This window comes from Lycium barbarum, chromosome 10 (genome assembly GCF_019175385.1).
Source record: "Lycium barbarum isolate Lr01 chromosome 10, ASM1917538v2, whole genome shotgun sequence".
In the NCBI taxonomy this organism is placed as follows: domain Eukaryota; kingdom Viridiplantae; phylum Streptophyta; class Magnoliopsida; order Solanales; family Solanaceae; genus Lycium; species Lycium barbarum.
Genome location: NC_083346.1, coordinates 39,524,133 through 39,545,001, shown reverse-complemented (window position 1 = coordinate 39,545,001; position 20,869 = coordinate 39,524,133). Strand labels below are relative to the sequence as shown.

At 32.7% G+C, this 20,869-nt stretch overlaps 1 protein-coding gene and 1 long non-coding RNA gene across 8 annotated transcripts; both read left to right on the top strand.

The window, feature by feature from the left end:
• Positions 1-1,717: 1,717 nt before the first annotated feature.
• Positions 1,718-9,971, top strand: LOC132615354 (RING finger protein mug145-like). Of its 7 annotated transcripts, XM_060329948.1 has the most exons (12): positions 1,719-1,954; positions 3,638-3,858; positions 3,945-4,121; positions 4,238-4,405; positions 4,957-5,098; positions 6,375-6,512; positions 6,606-7,175; positions 7,360-7,539; positions 8,476-8,568; positions 8,647-8,745; positions 9,601-9,653; positions 9,743-9,971. In XM_060329948.1, the coding sequence occupies exons 5-11, from the start codon at positions 4,979-4,981 to the stop codon at positions 9,604-9,606; spliced, it is 1,206 nt and encodes a 401-aa protein (XP_060185931.1). In that variant the 5' UTR covers positions 1,719-1,954; positions 3,638-3,858; positions 3,945-4,121; positions 4,238-4,405; positions 4,957-4,978; the 3' UTR covers positions 9,607-9,653; positions 9,743-9,971. The 7 variants fall into 7 exon arrangements, with proteins under 7 accessions (XP_060185930.1, XP_060185929.1, XP_060185927.1 ...); XM_060329947.1 differs by lacking the exons at positions 9,601-9,653; positions 9,743-9,971 and adding an exon at positions 3,461-3,521 and having other exon boundaries at positions 1,718-1,954; positions 8,647-9,594; XM_060329949.1 differs by lacking the exon at positions 8,647-8,745 and having other exon boundaries at positions 1,721-1,954.
• A 7,265-nt stretch (positions 9,972-17,236) lies between these two features.
• LOC132615010 (uncharacterized) lies at positions 17,237-20,869 on the top strand. Its single transcript, XR_009572524.1, has 3 exons — positions 17,237-18,457; positions 19,555-19,602; positions 20,528-20,869. It is a non-coding gene; the product is annotated as an uncharacterized LOC132615010 (long non-coding RNA).

Here is a 20,869-nt window from a genome sequence, read left to right as displayed (position 1 = left end):
TCTCAATCAAACGTGGGATAAATTCATCTCAAATATAATCCCATGATTATTTATCCTCATCCCTTATACCAACCGAGCCCTAAGAGTTTAGATCGATCACAATCCGCTTGTCTTTAATCCCATTTTTAACAAATTTAATTGATTATACTAAAACCGTTTTTAGCAGTAAACAGTAGCGACCCCGCTTAAAAAAAGGAAAACAAAACCAAAACTCACTCCTAATAAAAAACCAAAATGATTCTTGTAAAATACTAGTAGATCAACATATGTACTACGTCATACGTGAACATCCTAGGCCAGATACCCACAGATCACTTTTACAAACATCATACCGATAATATTTTATTATTTGCGTAATTTAATATACAAAGTACATCACTAATTTTTGCATACTTTAACTGAAAAAGATTAAATTATAACGGGAATAGAATGTTTGATTTAAAAAATAAAAGGAAAATTGAGGTTATTACATGCGGATTATTCCAGCAGTAGAATACAGATTTACAAATTTACAATGAAGAAACTAATGGAGTACATATATACATGGCGGCCGGAGCAATTTCAGTATCAAACTTGGATTAATATAATAGCATATTCTAATAAGCACAAAATTCGAAGGACAATTTTGTCTTAACTAGGCTTATGCATGTATTAATAATGTTGGTTTTGCTAGTACCATGATTTGCTATGTATTAACTATATATAAGATAATACCAAATAGAGTGTATAACTAATACAAGTATTAGCTATACATAAGTTGAAACAGTATACCAAATAAGGGATTAGTAATACCAAAAATAATGCATGCATTATTTTTTCTAATGCATCCTACCAAACGACCCCTTAGTATTGATGCTCGGATTTCAAATTTAGTATTGCCACGAGTTCACTGCCAACTTTAGCTGAAATGATACTGAGGAACCATTCAAATCATGAATTAGTTTTCTATATATGGCATTTCTCAGTGTTGATACTTGTGTTACGTTGTACTTTCTTTGTTATTAGGAAAACTTACTTATAGGCATAGTACCTCTCTCTACAATATATTCTCTCTCACTTCTCTCTACAAGCTTATGTCAACAAAAGATTCCACTTACCTTTAACCGCCAGACCCACCTGACTCCACCAATGAATGTGCGACAACTCAAAATCCCTAAGCTTCAACTTCCCTCCCCCTGCAACCACCACAACCAACACAACCAACCAACAGAAACACCCAATACCATGGAGAAAAACCAAATTACCACCAATGACCACCAAAATCAGACCTCCACTGCCTCTAACAATAGCACTAATTCGAACCCAGAAGGAGACAATAACTACCCTTCCCTACCAAAACTTTCAACAAATTTTGACAAACCTCAAACAAAGAAGGATGGTAATCCCAATCTGAATACCAAACTCCACAGCACATGCAACCTATCTCAACTCAACATCAACACACATCTGGCCTTCAGGCTGCAGGTAATGGAGAAAAAGGCTTATCTGCGACCAACATTTAGGGACGAGTTAATAATCCCGTCTCTAAAAGTACATTTTTTGGGATGAAATTTTATTCCGATCCTGAATTCTACATTTTATTGCGACGGGACTAAATCTAGTCTCAAAAGAATTTTGTAACTGGTCCCAAATTGTAATTTATGGGCCATGAAAGGGATAGATGCCAACAAATATAATATTAAAATACTAAAAGACTACTATTTTCTCAAGAATCTGGCGCCAAATCAAGTGTAGTGAAATAAAAACTTATGTTTTCACCAAAAACTAAGGCGCCAAAACCAATTGAGCTGTATATACTGAAATAAAAAATTCCAAATATTAATCAAACTCTCTTCTGAAAACACAAACACACCTAGTTTCTACACATCGCTCCCATCATCTGCTCTGCCCTAGTTCTACCAATTAATTTCGCATCTCCTCAGATTCTTCTCTTGTTCATCAAAAACCTCTCAAGGTATTATAGATTCTTCTCCCTCTTCATTTTATTTTCTATAATTTGTGCTATTTGTCTATTACTTCTTTGTTTAAAATCAGAAAGGTAAACACTCAATATTTTGACTCAGTTTCAATGTTTTGTATATGCTCCAAGTTGAATTTTTGAGCTTATTGTTTTGGATCTGTGTTTATGAGGTGAAAACCCCGCTATTTCTATTTTAAAACTTAATCTTCTGATTCTATTTCATGTTTTGTGTATGTACCCAGTTGAATTTTTGAGTTTATTCTTTTGGGTATGTGTTTATGATACAAAAAAAACTTTTATTTCTATTTTAAGACTCAATCTTGATTTCGTTTTATAGCTTTGTACAAGCCGAGTTGGATTTGTGTGCTTATTTTGGTTGTATGAATGTCTCTTTGTTTAGTTTTTGATAATTTGTGCTATCTATTTTATGGGTATGTGCTAGGATCAGTAAGACCTTTTCAGTGTTGAGATTTTCCGAGCCACATAGGGACTTGTCTTGTTACTTCTATTGCAATTTTTCTTATTTTACATCTGTAAAGGTTTCGACTAAATTCATTTATACCTCATGGCCTATCTAATCTCTATTGTCATTTGTATTTAGCATACCTAGAAATAATAGCATATGGAAGCTAGCAATTCCCTTTCGCTGTGTTCAACTCTTTCACTCTCGATAGGAAAAAAAAATTGAAAAAGTTATGGAACCCGTGTTTTGAAGCAAGGCCTAACCAAATATGTGAATTTAACTTTTATGGCCAAACTTAAATAAATTTCTACCTCCACTATGAGCATCTGTAAATCCATCACATAAGTTAGCTTTAACAGCAATCACAAAACCATTAGTTCTAAAGAGAAGGTACAATTTGTAAATTGGAACGATTGAATAATCACAACTATTTGAAGGATTTCGAAGAGTAGGACGTCGCTGCTGCTGTTAGCTCTAATTAGTATAACATCAAAGTTAAAACAAGAAAAAATTATTCCTTTCTTGCATTTTATATGTTATTGAAGAACTATGTAGCTTCCATTTTCCATTTTCTTGACAAATTTCAAATTACTATTAATTGTAAAAACTACTCTCGTTGTTTTAAAAAGAATGAGGAGGTTAAGAGTACATGGTCAAATTCTAATTTTCTAGTATTATAATAAACATTAATCCTTAAAATAATATTTTGGAGTTTGGACATATAGCCGATAGAACATGTAAATCACTGTTTTGCTACTCAATGGCAAGGGTAATGTTATGTAATGAGATGAATATGTTGGTGTATGTTTATTAATGTTTGGGGTTCTTTCTTCATGTATTAGTTTCAGACTGAGAGTAGCATACTGAACTATGGGGAGAAGTTGGTTTATGAGCCAAGTAATGTCAAATATACAACTACCAGTGTATTCATACATATTGTTCTTCCATATAACTAAGCAAGAGAAATATGGGTGCGTGTCTTTTAAGAAAAAAGAAATAGCAGGGAGTATGAAACCTGATACATTTTAATAATTTAGGGATTCATGATATCACATCAACCACCAACAAGCAGTACTATTTAAGGATAGAACTAATGAGGTGAAGTATCTCTTTATGAATTAGTGCATTGTTACACATTCTGATGGAACTTTTCTTTTATTACTACATTGTCACACATTTTCTCTTATTGTTTTTTTTACTTTGGCTGTTTGCAGGTTCAATATGAAACCATCAAAGACTGAAAATGAGGTGGGATCAACTATGAAGACTACTACCAGATAAGCATTCGTTGCGCCAGGTGCTATAGGTGCTATAGGAAAGGGACGAGGACGAGGAGGGCTTAGATCTTTGATTGAGAAAGAGAATATGCCAACTAATAGTTTATTTCCTCAATCTAGTGATATAGTTAAGCAATACATCCAAGAAATTGAAACAAGTAAGAATTTTTATTAATCTACTGTTTTAATTTGCGTTACTGAATTTAAATGCTTAAGTATTAGTATTATGATTTCTTTTCCTCAGGTGCTATAGGGAAGGGACGAGGACAAGGGCTTAAAAGCTCTACGAGGTCTGCTAGTCAAGGAATGGGAATGATACATAAAAATTCCATGGTTCTTGAGAAAGAGTATATGCAATTTGATAGTCCATTGCTTCCATCTGCTGATCAAGTTAAGCAATATACCAAAAAAGTTGAAATAAGTATGTATTTTCTCCAAATTAAATCTGTTGTGGTTTTTAATTGCATATATATTATATAACTTAAACTGAATTTCAAAGCTTTTACTAATATGATTTATTTTCCTCATGTGCTACAGGGATGGGACGAGGACAAGGTCTTAAAAACTCTACAGTGTCTGCTAGTCAAGGAATGGGAATGATACATAAAAATTCCATGGTTCTTGAGAAAGAGTATATGCAATTTGATAGTCCATTGCCTCCATCCACTGATCAAGTTAAGCAATAAACTCAAAAAGTTTAAATAAGTATGTTTTTTCTCCCAATTAAATCTGTATTACTTTTGGACTAAAATGTCATGTTCTGCTGATGCTATTTACTTGATGAGATCTTTATGCTTCCAGATGTCTACTGACATAAATATTTCTGTTTAGTCATCTAATGGCTGTGAATCAAGAAAAGACAAAAATTTAGCTAATCAATATCGTTTGCGCTTATAAATTTCAAAAGAGAAAATGTATATGCATGACTACATTATCCTTTTCAGATTTCTCTTGAAAATCCATCTGCAGTATTATTTCATTCATTCTTCTCAAGACAGAAAATTTAGCTTGTAACAGTCATTCCTATTTCTTCATTCCTATTTCTTACTTCTGAAGTACATCAGACCGAAATATCTTATAATTTGTTAACCAAACATTTGATTTATTAGCAGAATGTAGCAATTTCTTTCTTTGTAACTTGCCTGTCTGATAGCTACTGTATTGCTCATCTGAAAGTTGGTTGTATAGCTTGCTTACTATCAATTATATCTCCAGTCCTACAGCTGGAGTCTTATCCCTTGGCATTTTATTTGCAGCGGCCAAGAGGTGGGGCCGTTAATGTTGGATAATACACTTTTTAGAGAAACTATACAATCGAATCACTCCAAAGAACAAGCTATTCATATTGAATCTAAAGAGGATTTCAACTCTTGGACGGATTCAACTTTGTTAAAAGAGGTGCATTCATTTTTCGTCAATTCTCTTTATCATTTTCATTTATTGAACTCGTGGGTAGTTCAAAGTGCATTTATTTAAAAGTTCAAGCTCAAAGATGTGCCTTTGGGTTGTCAATTGAACCACGTTAACCTGCTGTTCCTGGATATATGTTTCAACTTTTGCAGTGCAAACTTCATCCTATAGCTAACTTTCGTCTAGTACAATTTTTTATTGATGCATGTCGTAGATGTTGTATGCCTTGGCTAGTAACTATTGTAATCTATGTCATTTATCAAAAAGAGTTAGTGCAGTGTAGGTCGAAGTTGATCATGCACCAACCTCACTTCAGTATGTGCTTAATCTGGAAGCTCTTGTGCCCTTCCGATTTTAATACATGTCTCAATGTGTCGTGAAATACGGGGCTCTTTCAGTCAGACAGATGAGAATTAACAAATGCAGTGGTCAAATAATGTAGGTAGGGATGGCAACAACTCAAACAGTTTATAACAAAGTGCTATGTAATATAAAATAGGAGACCGGTCTAGTGGTAGCAGCTCAACATCCTTGTAAATTGTGTACTCAGTTAACTCCTTAAAAGCACCTTTGCATTCTTAAAATAGTAGCTACCTGGAACAACTAACTCTATGTTGTTCTTCATTTATTTCCTTTCTCCTTAGTTTTCTGAAAACAAACTAGTTTCCTTTATTCTTTTTCTTTGCTTTTCGTTTCTCTTGCCTGTATACTTGGACCCAATTATCCACCATCTTAATGGCTTTCTTGCTCAGAACTTTAAATTGTTGGCCTTTATATGGCTGGTTACTGCAGTCTCTTGCTCTGAAATTTTCACATAAAATGGATTTGTGTTTTTGAATAGAGATGTTCTTACTTTAATTTGTTCCATCTATTTCAAATGGCTCATACAAGTTTCAAGTTAGGTGTTGATTTTGGTCTGATTGAGCAGTAGACAAAAAGTTCTTTTTCTTCTTTCACTAAAAGGAGCTGAAGGTCAGTTGTCAAATCTAAAATAAAATAATTGGAAGAATTTTCATCGAACTAGCACCTCAATTTTGGTAATCAAGGAAAACAACACGTTGATTCAGTTTAATTCAAATGTGTATATGTACTCTTAAATTGCATTCCGATTTAAAATATTACTTTATAGAAATGTTCGTCCAAACTTCTCCATGACTCTAGTTATTGGATATATATTGTACTGTAAAATGTGTGCTGAAACATATCTATATAAAACCATTATAAAACACAACTTCATTTCTTGCTTGTATGGCACTGGCTGCAGAATTTGTTTCCTGTGATGGGTAAGCACAAGGATAGACCAAGGAGGAAATCAAATGCCAATATTACGAACAAGGATCACCCCTCCAACAGCAAATATTGTTCTGATGAGCACTCGTTACAAGGCTCACATAGGACAGAGGTAATAACAATTATGACTGTCATTATTTGATGCATTACTTTCCAAACTTTAATTGATACTCTTCTTGTCCTTTTTTTTTTTTTTTGGGTGTAGATTATAGAACTGAATTTTCCCTCTTCAGCATCGCTTAAACCCAAGAAGAGAAGTTCTGAATTTTCAGAAACTTCTCGCAGAAGTCGTAGATTGGTGAAGAAGAACAATTATGGGGATCTTGTGGATATTATTCCGGGTTCAGATAAACAGAAATCCCGAATACCAGCTCATCAGGAACCTGAATCTTCAGCTCAATTTTACAACTTGGATGTTGAAATGCCTGAAATCTCTGTGAACAACAGGCATGGATCTTGTTTTAGCTACTATGAGTCGAAGCCAAGTAGCATAGACCTAGATGGTATTGAGGAAACTGAAGTCAACAGACTTCTTGTTAATGGTGATCAGAGTTTACATGTCGAAGGTGCCTTGTCTAACCTCACTGGAAATCAACAAGAGCCATGCCCAGCTGTTGATGGGGTCCAAAATGAGAGTGATAATATGTGCAAATTGTCTACATCAACCGCATTATCCTGTGTCATATGTTGGACAGATTTTAGTTCATCCAGGGGGGCGCTTCCCTGTGGTCATCGTTTTTGTTTCTCATGCATCCAGACGTGGGCCAATCATATGGTAAATCTTCCTATCTGTCTTTTCAATTTTGTTTGGTGGAATTTTTCTTTTCATTTCCAATTTTGGCATGTCATCGTGATGAGATGTTATAATTTCATCTGTGCATGCAAGTGCAGCTTCTGATTCTTGGATGTTTCTTTATTGTTGCAATTGATATTTACTTTCCACAATGTCATCATCATAGGCATCAAGCAGAAAAGTTTCAACATGCCCTCTGTGCAAGGCTAGTTTTGTTGCCATTAGAAAGGTTGATGATGCAATTCCTGCTGATCAGAAGATATACACCCAAACTATTCCGGACCACAACCCAGAAATGGACATATATATACTTCCCGTGGGTGAAACACCAAGATTCCCTTCTAATGTAAGTTCAATGGCAGTTTTCATTCTATTCTGTATGGTGGAGAATGTTACCTCCTGTTTGTTTGTGCTGTAATAGATGTGAATATCTATATCTTATCATTGCCATCGAAGGACATGTATTACCGTAATATTGGTTACCTTTTCTGCATCCATGTGCCTTCTCTTCCTACAGGTGCAGACAAAAGTCGGATGCATGAATAGCCTATTCCCCTTTTGGTGTAATGAGCGTGACTGGGACATATTAGTTTCCTGTATCAAGTTATTCAATGTTATAGATCAAAGTAGGTTCTTACTTCCACAACCTCTGATGCTCATCTGATTCTTCATAATGTGTATTAAAAAGCTGCCCTCACACTGTTGTTGAAGCATGGTTACTTATAGAACTACCTGTCCACAGCCGACTTAGGGCTGTTCCCTTTGGCACTGTAGACTTCTCAAAAACCAGTAACTAAGAAAACAATTTTACACTTGAAACTTCTATCTAGTTAATATATGTTGAAGCCGAAGACGTAGGTTAAAGTATCTCGTTTGCAAATACGGAACGAGATACGCCCTGAATGTTGGAGGTCACACCTGCCATGAGTTCCGTATGTATTGTCATTGTCTATCCTTAATGGCTGTTGTGGTTGAAATACGCCTCAAGTAAAATGAGTAGTAGAGTGGTACATCAAAAAACTGCTCTTTAGGGCTAGTCTCGGTAGAATTGAATGGCAAAACAGCTATGTTATTTATTTCAGTGTGCAATACAGCAACATGAAAAGACTCTAGAATAACGTTTTTCAATGCAGTTGTTTATTCTACATGTTCTGATGATTTCCCTAATTCCCCTCTGTAGCACTAGATGTCTTTTTTCCACTATACTTGAAAACTAATCTATGTATATTTTTTAAGCTTATTACAATTATTACATCTAAGCTTTATTATTTCACACATATAGGCGAGAAGCAACAGGAATGCAGCAAATAGAGCTAAGTTGAAGATGCCTCATCATATTGGTAGCAAGCCTATTCGAGAGATTATTTATCAAAAGGTATTATCATAAAATTTCTATTTTCCTAGAGGAAATATTTATGAGATGTTATTTGACATGTTTGCTTTTGATGTAAAGGGCGGGAAATATGGCAATCCACCAGATTTGGGGACTGTTTTCTTTGAGACTCGTAAGAAAGATAACAAGCTTGTTGAACCTGAAGCAATTGAAAAACATGTATGTTTGGTATACTAAATATGTAAATTACTTGATAGTATTAGGAATAACCTGAATCTGTACCCTTTTAGGTTTGGAACCAGAAAGAGTTCAAAGTCTCACTTGATTTGGAATACTTCTTGATTTACAAGAGACTTTAGTGGAAGTTAAAAAGAATTAACACCTACAATCGATGGAATTTTTTTTAGTTGGGAACATATAATAGATGGTATTTCCACTGGTAAATTATTTTGAGGCTTTGCAAGAATACCTTGTTGTTGTTGTTGTTGTTGTTGTTGTTGCTGAGTAATTGCCTTAAGAATACCTCCTGTTGTTGCTACTACTTGCAAATTTCTCACCCATTTAGCCCTTGATTGCACCAGTTGTATTAGGAATAACCTGAATCTGTACCCTTTTAGGATGATTAACAAGCAAGTCAACTTCTAACTCTACTCTAGCACAACTTGGCCTTGTCTTATTCTTAGTAGCCATATCCAACTTCAAAGGCTTCCCTATTGCTGCTGCCATAGAAAAGAGCTGAGATTGGCCAAAATAATTAGGTGCTAGGGTTGGAAACGAGATCCATGCAATGGTTATAGTAGTCTCTTCCTCATGATTAAACCAAGGATCCCACTTCAATGTACGCATAGGATAATACCATTGCTGCTCGGTGGCCTAAGAGGCCATGAAAGGCCGAAAGCCGTCAAGGTTTTTTCTTTATATTTCTAACTTTGCCACGGGAAACAACTCCTTAAGTTTAAACACTTCCATTAAGCTTGTCACAGTTATTGTTTTAGTTGCGTTTTAAAATAGACTTTGATTCTTGGTTAATGCATCCCGAAACTTTTCTAATTAATTTTTCTTATACTCTTGCAGCCTTGATGATTTTGCTGGATAACACCTAATGAATTTATTAGATTGCTTTTGGGGTAAGCGGTATAACTACTACTAGTGTAGAATTTATATATCTTATCTTACTAATAGTTATTCAAGTCTTTCCAAAATTTTGTACTTATAGGTTTTGAAGATTGAATTTGACAAGTCAAGATGGAAGTTTAGAAGATGCACAAGCTCATTATTTTGCTAGGAATGTTTGCACTCGCTATCGTAGTCTAGCTCGAGTGTTAGCAATGTTTTTTTGTTAAGGTGTCGAGCAAATATTGAAACTAACATCATGGGATGTTAACAATTTTACTGTAATTAATAACTCTATCTTCCTCTTTATATATATAATGCTTTTGTATCTAGATGTTTTAGTAGGAATCCGATATTTATTGATAAAATATTTTTTTTTGTGACATCGAGCTTTCGGGACGACTTGTGGTCAATAAGAGACCAGAAATACGGTTGTGAAAATTAGTACAATTATTGTAAATAAACACCAGTAAATGCTCGTCTCTAAAGATAATCTAGGACCAGTAACATTTGGTCCCTAAAAAGTTTTAACGACCGGAAATTATTTATTTATGATGATATTAATCATCCATTAGGGACGAGATATGTAGTCTCTAAAAGTTTTTAACGACCAGATATATTACCTCTCTCAGAAGACTTTTAACGACCAGATTATCGAACCCGTCGCGGTTGATCTTTAGCGGCGGAGGCTATTACGACGGGTGGCGACCAGCTTTTTCCCGTCGTAATTGCCCCTTTTGGGACCAGATTTGAACTTTTAGGGACCAGATTTCCCTTCCTTAAAGGCCATTTTTCTTGTAGTGTAGTACCATGATTTGCTATGTATTAACTATATATAAGATAATACCAAATAGAGTGTATAACTAATACAAGTATTAGCTATACATAAGTTGAAAAAGTATACCAAATAAGGGATTAGTAATACAAAAAATAATGCATGCATTATTTTTTCTAATGCATCCTACCAAACGACCCCTTAGTATTGATGCTCGGATTTCAAATTTAGTATTGCCACGAGTTCACTGCCAACTTTAGCTGAAATGATACTAAGGAACCATTCAAATCATGAATTAGTTTTCTATATATGGCATTTCTCAGTGTTGATACTTGTGTTACGTTGTACTTTCTTTGTTATTAGGAAAACTTACTTATAGGCATAGTACCTCTCTCTACAATATATTCTCTCTCACTTCTCTCTACAAGCTTATGTCAACAAAAGATTCCACTTACCTTTAACCACCAGACCCACCTGACTCCACCAATGAATGTGCGACAACTCAAAATCCCCAAGCTTCAACTTCCCTCCCCCTGCAACCACCACAACCAACACAACCAACCAACAGAAACACCCAATACCATGGAGAAAAACCAAATTACCACCAATGACCACCAAAATCAGACCTCCACTGCCTCTAACAATAGCACTAATTCGAACCCAGAAGGAGACAATAACTACCCTTCCCTACCAAAACTTTCAACAAATTTTGACAAACCTCAAACAAAGAATGATGGTAATCCCAATCTGAATACCAAACTCCACAGCACATGCAACCTATCTCAACTCAACATCAACACACATCTGGCCTTCAGGCTGCAGGTAATGGAGATTAGATGAACACGACCTATGGGCGGTGGTCAAAGAGGCTATGATCCGGCGAACACAAAGAGAAATGAGCAAATTGTGTCTAAACCAAGGTACTTCCCAAGTTTAGAACCCTTTTTTATCATAAAAGTATTTGAGAGGCTCTTAGTAGCATTGTCACTACAATTGGCTGAGAGTGACGTTGGATTTGTCAAGGTTAATTTTTTACCTAGATTTAGAGTTGAAGTCAAAGAAATTCTGTGGCAGTTACTATGAATAGCTTTGGAAATTAGATTTAGGTCATCAGTAAAGAACAAGTGAAAAATTCTTGGATCACTTCTGCTGATGCTGATGGGGTTACGGACTTGTTGTTGACCAATTGTCAATAGCTCTAAAGTCTTTCCATGCAAAGAATAAACAAGTAGGGTGATATAGGGTTAGATTGTTTAGTACCATTGTGAGCTCACATAAGACATGATGAGTTTTCTAATTGTGGTTGGAAACTTGAAGAACATGAGTGTATCCTTGATGAAAGACCATTCTAATATGTCGAAAGCCTTTTCCAGGTGAATCCTAAGGATCATACTAGGGTTCTTGCCTTTCTTTTTGCTAAAGTGCGAGATATATTCTTGGATAGCATGGTCAGTAGCTCTTCTATGTGAGGCGATAGATGATAGAAGTTATTGTGTGAGGTGATATACCTAAAAATTAGGGGTGTCAAATGGGCGGGTCGGGATAAATTTGGACGGGTCATTAATCCGTTCAAAAATTACTTAGACTAAAATGGATTATAAAGCGGGTCATATCCAACACCCAATTCCTACTCAATTTTAATTTCTTTGTTTGTTCTTTCATAATTTTTTAAGTACCTACTAATTTTTTAAAATTATGGTTAAGATATAACAAATCAAATAAACAATGTCTTTTTGAAAGTATTTTTACAAGGTTTCACATCTTTCTATATTAAAAGACATTTTCTCCTTTTTCATAATCAGAAAAACTAGTACTACTATTATTAAGTAATTATGAGTTATACACATGCACCCACCATCTGTCACAATTTTATGATTTTTCCTTAAAAAAAATACGTACGTTATGACGTTATAAAATTTTGACATCATCTATATATATAAAAAAAAGAGGCACAAGCAATGTGGTTAAGCCAAGTGGCAAGCTAATAACAAGCCACTTGGCAATTTTAAGACAAAACTAATAAGTTATGTAATAATTTTTTTGAATTCAAATATAAACATTTCAAACTAAAATATTAGCATCTAAATTTGATTAGTTATCAAATTTAAATTGAAAGATAAATCTTGCAAACCAAGCGTAGTTATCTCGGATGTTATGATTTTGTTATGATTTACTAAAAATAAATATCTAGCTTCAAAATTCTATACGTGTGAAAGTAAATATAAAATTAAAAAAATTAAAGTAAAAGTATTTTCCTTTTGTAGTAAAATAACGTTTGATTCTTCATAAACAACCCACGAATTTTTTTTCTCTTCTCCTTCTTATTTGCTTTGTTGTTTTAACTTTGTATCTATCCAAATCAGTACTAAACAATTGAAGTTTATACATTTAAAAATTATTACAGTGAATCCATATAATTTAGTTTGAGTAATCTGCAAATTAGGATAAATTTATCAGAATTAGGACAAAATTTAAAAATTGTTATAAAAGTTTTGAATTGATATATGAATCTTTTGATAAAGTTTTAAAAATTGAATTTAATGCCTACTGCTTAAAATTAAGTGATTACAATTTCTTAGCTTTATCTTTAACAATAACGTAATTTTAGGACTTATCAAACTTAAATATCTTTTTCAAAAAGAGTTATTATTAATCAAACACCGAAAGGATAAGTCCAAACTTGAAGACAAATATCTTTATAATTCTTTATTATTATTATCATAATTCTTAATGTTTATCTACATCTAACTCTATATATATGGTCTAATAGTACCTTACCTTCAAGGACGTATTTGATTTGAATTTTGGTAGGTCTAGGGTTCTTGGAGGAAACTTGCTTATTTAATAGTGTTGTAAAATGTGCTTAATTTACGGAATTCGATATTGTTATTTAATTGTTAATTTTTAGCTTTTATTTACTCTATAATTGATAAGTGGATATTCATATGGTACTCAATATTGGCACAAACAACTAACTCATTTTGGATTTTCATTTCAGCTATCAATTTGACGTGAGTAGATTTACTTTGGTTTAATGAAAGAAGTTGTTCATATTGTTTCTTTATTTTTATATTGTTGATCTTTTTGTTTAATACATGTTTCATTGTATATTTTGTTTACTGCAATTGATTTGTTGATAGAGGTAGCCTGAAGGTATGTAGTAGAAGAAATTGAAGATATGATTTATTCATACGTTAGGAAGTTAATAATATGCTAAGAGGCAGAGAATATCTATGTTGTCAGCCAATATCTAATTTTATTTGTACAGTTTTAGAGATGTTAGAGTAGAAATCAGAGAATTATTAGAGCCTCTGATGCTATTGCTTTGTTTTTAATTTTTGCCACAGACACTTGATAGGAATTGACCAACAAAAAGTTAGTTAATTCTTGCACGCTAGCCAATCAGGATATCACAACATCAGATGCATAAAGATTTCTCAAAATAGATCTTAGGATCCTATGTTTTTAAAATGTATATTTAAATTTTAAATAACTACTTAAATAATGTTTATGAGTATGTGATTGTAGTTTTCGTATGCTTATATCTTATATTTTGTTTTTTGACGTATAGGTTTTCTAAAATGCATAAAGACAGTATAGATTATGTACATCAAAATTCTCCGAATAATTATCAAGGTATATATATATATATATATATATATATTTTACAATTAACATAACATTATCTTTTGTTACAGATGTAACTACGGGATCTGAAGTTTCCATTGATACAATATATACAAATCTTTCACAAATGTGAAATGAATATTTGAAACATAAACAAGCATAATCGAGAATCGAAATATATAAAGGAGTTTTACCAAATTGCCAACGTATATTTACATGCTTGATTTAGTTTTTTTTTTTTTTTTTGTTACAACTAACTTTAAACATTTATCTTTTGTCACAGATGTAACTAAGGATTCTGAAGTTTCCATAGATATGATGTATGCAAATATCTCACAAATGCGAAATGAATATATGAAAAATGAACAACCACGATAGATAACCGAAATATATAAAGGAGATTCACCAGATCACTCGTGGAAGGAATGACTGAATATATTATGAATGTACAAGAATTACTTTTGGCGTTATCCACTATTTTAGGAGCACTGCGCAAATAAAAGCTTAATTTGTGTTACATTATTCTGTTTGTTTTTATTTTTCTCTTCGAATACTAAGTTATTTTTTCATTATGATTACATGTATCTCTTTTCCCTTTATATATATAGAGAGATAGATTAGCGTATTCAGAAAGTTGTATCTATTATTTTGGTACAAGTAACCTTATTTAATAAATAATTAGAAAAAGGTAGATTGAATAAAACTGAAGCATATATGTTTTAGAATTTTGAATGTTTAAGTATCTTTTATTATTTTCTTTCAAAATTACAATGATATTAAGTGGCTACTTTTCTCCACGAATGAAAGAAATCAATTTTTCTTCTTAAAAAAAAAAAAAAGGAGATGTTTGATCAAAAGACAAAGTTTAAGACAAAGTTTACTTATTAAGTTATGTCATAACATAAATTTGAATTGGAAGTTAAAGTTTTTAATCTATGGATAGAATATTTGAATTTAAATTGTAAATGTAACTTTGTTTTAATAAGTACTTTTTTAAAAAGTACTTTTCAAAAAAACACTTTTGGCAAAAATCAGTTTGTGTTTGGCCAATTAATTATAAAAGTACTTTTGAACAACAATTAGTGTTTGGTCAAGCTTTTAAAAAATGTTTCTATTTGTATTTTTCTCAAAAGTGCTTTTGAGCAAAAACATTTTTTTTTGCTTCTGAAAAACTGCTTCTGTTATTCCCCAAAAGCACTTATTTTTTTTTAAAAGCTTGGCCAAACACTCCACTTTTTTTTTTCAAATAAGTACTTATTGAAAAAATAAGTACTTTTTTTTGGGGGGGGGGGGGGGTGGAGGAGTGGTGGTGGTTATTTTGTGGCTATATCATGTGGTGAATGTTTATACTCTAATTGATATTATTTTCTCCACCATTTATGTTAAATAGGTTCTTACTTCCATGTTTTGAACTTTTCGTCAATCTCTCCGGATAAATCATATCGTAAGTCTTTTCTTTGTGAATCTTTTACTGCATTAAATGTCATATTGCTTAATTATTTCTCCTATTATACTAGAAAAAAGAGACCTCGCTAACAATTTTTCATTTTAATGCAGAGAAATCAGATTTTTGGAATTTTTAGAATTATTCGCATTAGTTTTTTTTTTCCCGTCAAATTATTATGCTTCAATTATAATTGGTTATTCCAGAACAAATGGTTGTTATAGATTTTGTATACTTAATGAGGTAATTTGTGTATATATGAACGTGGAGCTTTTATCTATCTAACGTAATATGCCCTTGGCGTCTATATTAATATGAGATATTACAAATTTTAAGTTAATGAGGTTTAAAGTTTGATGTATCATAAATCTCTTTAAGGAAAATTATATTATTATTAGATATCTTATTTAAAATTTCAAAGCTTAAAAGAACATCTCCATAATTATCTAATCTAAAATATTAGTAGTAAATGAACAATCCCGTGTCATAATACATAGATTCTGGTGCTATTATAGACCTTTATATAATTGGGTATTGTAAACTACGTTTTTAATAACTTTTCATTTACCAAATTTCCATATAATTGGGATATCATTTACCGTTGGTGTTAACAAAATTATTTGTGGTTTCAACTTGCATTTGTCTTTTCTTGATCTACAAATGTATTTCTCTATTTAATTTAACTCTATGTAATCTTTTAATAAGTGTAACTCCATTTAATGCTATGGTTATATCACTTATATGCATACCGTCTCTTTCCTTTTCTTCAACTTTTCAGTAATAGGCAATTTAGGTGGTTAATTTGGGTATGCAAAACTATTATTATAAACACAGAAATAAATTATAAATTAAAAAAAAATAGAAAGATGAGAACTGCCTAACAAAATAAATATATCAACATCTCTTTGGAAAGTGAGATGACAAATGAAGAGCCATATAAGATTTTCAGCCTTGGGTACAGTGGAAGCTTGATGGAGGGAGAAAATTGTAACATAACGAGAGAAAAAATTTACTCACATTTGATATTTATATTAAATTTATGAAAGTATGTATAAATATGTTGTGATGACGGGTGGGCAAGGACACCAAACCAAATGGCTAATAAAATGTCGTTTAACATATTTTGGATGATATTAATAGTTAATGTAATAATAAGAAGACAATCGAGATTTTCTAAAAACAAATATCATCTAATATGCTCAAACAAATCAGATTATAGTTTGCTATGACTAATATTTTTTAATACTAGCCGCGCATTGCGCGGGTATGAATACTACTATATAAAATAAGAGAGCTATAAGCAATGTGGTTAAGCCAAGTGACAAACTAATAACAAGCCACTTGACAATTTTAGGACAAAGTTAATAAAAATTGTAATATAAATTTTGAATTGATATATAATTGAAATATAAATATTCAAATTTAATGAGAAGATAATTCATTGAATTAGGTTTCGGTAAGCTTGAATTTTGAAGAAGTGATCTAAACCTAATGGAACTCTTTATCATTTTATCTTAAAAAATGAAGCATTCTAATCTTAAACATACGAATTTTAAATAATCCAAATAATCTTAAATAATAATAAATAAATAAATAAATCACCTATATAAAAAGAGTATTTTGCATTGAGGTTAATTTAAAAGATGTGACAAAATTATTTTGAATTTTAAATAATTCAAATAATATTTTCAACATATCTGCACGATTTAAAAAATATTTGTGTCATTAGACTGCACAAACAAATAAAAGATGTCTGAAATTTGAATAATTAAAATAAGCTCTCCAACATATTTTATAAAGTGGTGCACGTTAAAAAAAAAAAAAGAAGGTGGTGTACTGTAACCTTCTTTAACTGGAAAAATATTGAAGATTCAAAGTTTAACAAAATATACTCAACATGAGATTTAATATAATAAAAATGAAGATGTTTAATTAGGTGTCATAATTAATATCATCAGAAGTTCATGTACGGTCAAATTGCTAACAAATTTGACCATGAGTCAATTCCATCACTTATGAAGTACTTATCCTATCTCTAATTCAAAAAAGAAGTTAACAAGAATATATACTCCAGCATAGTTGTGATTTTTTTTATTTTTTTTTATTTTGTACATGATTTCTACGATGGGTAAAAGGATTATGGGTTATGCACATCAAATTTCTCTGAATAATATTCAAGGTATATTTTGTAGTTGTTTACAATTAACATTATCCCCAAACCCCACTTGTGAGATTACACTGGGTATGTTGTGTTGTTACAATTAACGTTACGTTCATCTTTTGTCACAGGTGTAACTAAGGAATCTGAAGTTTCGTTCAATAGATCTGATGTATATAAATATCTCAGAAATGCGAAATGAATATGTTATATCCCATATTTTCATACATTGGGACGTTTTAAACTAAACGTGACAAGTTAAAGACAAGACTATTTTAAGGTACAAAGTAGAGACTTTTAACTCCCGATTTTGTTTCAATGCACAAGTTACCTATAAATTTATTGATATAAAAAAAAAATATTATTGGAGATTAGGGGTAAATTAACTATGATTAGATTATTAAGTGGGATTAAAATTTAATCACTTCATTAATTAATTAAGCCTAAGGGGACATGTGGGCCCCACCCGAATAAAACAAATAAAAAAAATAAAGGAATCAAAATCTGAAAATTAACAAAAACAAGTGCAAAGATGACTCAACATAAGGGGGAGTACGTGTAGCATGATGGGAAACCATATATAAAATAAAGCATAGTGCAAATGACACTTTCCAACTTCATTTGTTGAAAATCAGCTTTCAAGAACAACGAGAAGACATCTATGGCTGCTCACGGCCAGATTGAGGTTTAACAAAAAAAAAAAAAAAACAGTTTGTAGCTTAATAAAATTCTAAGGAGAAGACAAGGAGATAGAGGTGGAAAAGCAAGAACAAGTATAAGAATTTAAGACACAAATTGGAGCCAAGTATTCAAGGTAAGAATTGGTTATTTCTTTTACATTTAGAATGAGTTGGATGCATTGTGAATATGTATAAAATGGTGCATGTTGGTATTGAATGTTGTTGTTGAAATTTGAAGTTAGCCGTGTGAAGGGCTTATGTGAAGTAATGTTTGAATTTCCTGTACATGTATTAAGAATGGTTTGAATATGGTAGTGTGTATGAGAGGAATAAAAATTATGGAATTTTGTATGTGGTTGTGTTGAAGCCGTGTAGGAGCTGATTTAGGAAGTTAATGGACTGTTTTGTGTGATGCTTTAATTGTTGATTGTTATGGACGTTGTGGTGTATTGGTTGCATTGTAAATATGTGAATTAAGATGTAAAAGAAATGATATGTGTGGGAGTAGGGAAAACAGTCCAACCGTGGACTGTTTTATGTAAAAGAATAGGCTAATTTATTTGGAATGTTGATTGTTGTTGTCATGGGTTCTAAAATAAGAATGAGGATATTGATGGTTAAAAATTGGAGCGAAGTCGTTATGGGCTGTTTGTAGAAATTAGTATGTTGTTAATATAATTTCTTACGATTATGAAAACAATGTTGCTAAACGTGTTGTTGTTGTTTTGGTTGGAGTTGGACAATTGCAAGTTGTTGTGGCTCTTGTAAACTTGATAGATATGTGTTGATCACAAGAAATTGCAAATAGTAATGTTATGTTGCTGTTTTGGGCCGTGAGTAGGAGCTGTTTTGATCAAACATGATAGTTAATTTTAAGTAGAATTATAGTTGTTGTTGCTCCGAACTATATGGCAAAAAGATTGGAAAGTTAAAGTTGAAATTGTGTTGATACGACCTTATTGTCAAATTGTATTGAATTGAAGGAATTGGAAGGATAAGTATGCCCATATATTGTCGTTGGTATTTCTGTGTCTACAGGAGCACAATTGAAAATTTGGAATAGGTGAACCTATAAGGGGAAGTGCTGCCGAATTTTCGCCAAAATGTTAGAATAGAAAACTTAAAAGAGAATATATATGGACTGGAATATAGGTCCTATAGGAGAATGAACTATAGAATGGCAAACTAGAAAATATAGTTACTAACGATAGCGTCACTTTTATATAAATAGGCGAAAAGAGCGACGAGGCAAAAAGGATTCACGGATAGTCGTCGACAGGTATGTAAAGCCTATTCTTTCTTTCTTTTGGCATGTCCTAGACGTAAGTATGAAACGATATGAACCTTGGGGTAAATTCTACTCTCTAGTTCCATGCATGACTTATGATTCTATATTTCCTTAATGCTACTTTCACAAGCCTACTATATGATTGACTAATGAATGATGTATAGAAGTTCCTACTCTTAAAGAATTGTACAAATAGAGGCATACTTGACTTTCAAAAGCTACACCATGTTAAGTTGATACATGTACACGAAATCTGAAACGTTTCTTGTTATAGTTTGTTATGAGACTTAAAAAGAACTGAATATGAATATTATTTTGACACTTTAGAGCTGGTTAGTGCTTGTCCATTGAGTCTCAAACGATGAATTGCATATATGTGGTTGCTATTTATTCTGCTCGTGCTTACCGCTATATGCTTCACTGAGTCCCGGGCCAGGACACGTTCTCGTGCGCATATTTACTATATTAATCACCGAGTCCCTCACTAGAGGGCCGGGACACGTTATATATATATGTATATGATGATATGATGACATGATGATATGGAGATGGTGGCCAGAAGGGCATATTCCTTATTACCGAGTCCCTTATTAAAGGGCCGGGACACGTCTATGTTTATGTTTATGATGCTATGATTTTAATTACCGAGTCCCTCATTAAAGGGCCGGGACACGTTATATATGTTATATACAGAATGATTTTGCAACTTTGATTACAAAACTCTATAACGATATTGATATGAGAATGATACAGATGAAATATGTCCAAAGGCAAGTTTTATGAATTTCTGATTGTTGCATTGGGTCCTACATACTTTGTCTCCTTATGAGTCTATTACTACATTTCATGCTTTACATGCTCAGTGCATATTCCGTACTGACCCCCTTTCTTCGGGGGGCTGCGTTCATGCCCGCAGGTACAAACGCTCGTTTTGGAGATCCGTCAGCTTAGGGTACCTATTCAGCTATTTTGGACTGCTCCTTTGTTCTGGAGCCTAGCCTGTGGTATAACTCCCTTTTATTGTATATATAAGTGTTTATTCGGGGTACGGCGGGGCCCTGTCCCGTCATATGATATTGTCGTTACTCTTAGAGGTCTGTGGACATCTTTGTGGGTCTGTATATAGTTGTTGTTGCGTTGTATGACTATGACTTATGTTTGGGGCGTACCCATTCGTAATGGCAGCCTTGTCGGCTTGCGTATCTATGCATATGTTTTGGGATGTTGTGCGTAGTGGCAGCCTTGTCGGCTTGCGTAG

What these genes read in the sequence shown, in the direction of transcription:
- LOC132615354 (XM_060329946.1), top strand. Translation starts at nt 4,979, where the DNA reads ATGTTGGATAATACACTTTTTAGAGAAACTATACAATCGAATCACTCC. An exon ending in AGACGTGGGCCAATCATATG is followed by an intron (nt 7,176 to 7,359) that starts GTAAATCTTCCT and finishes TCATCATCATAG; the next exon opens with GCATCAAGCAGAAAAGTTTC. An exon ending in CACCAAGATTCCCTTCTAAT is followed by an intron (nt 7,540 to 8,475) that starts GTAAGTTCAATG and finishes TCACACATATAG; the next exon opens with GCGAGAAGCAACAGGAATGC.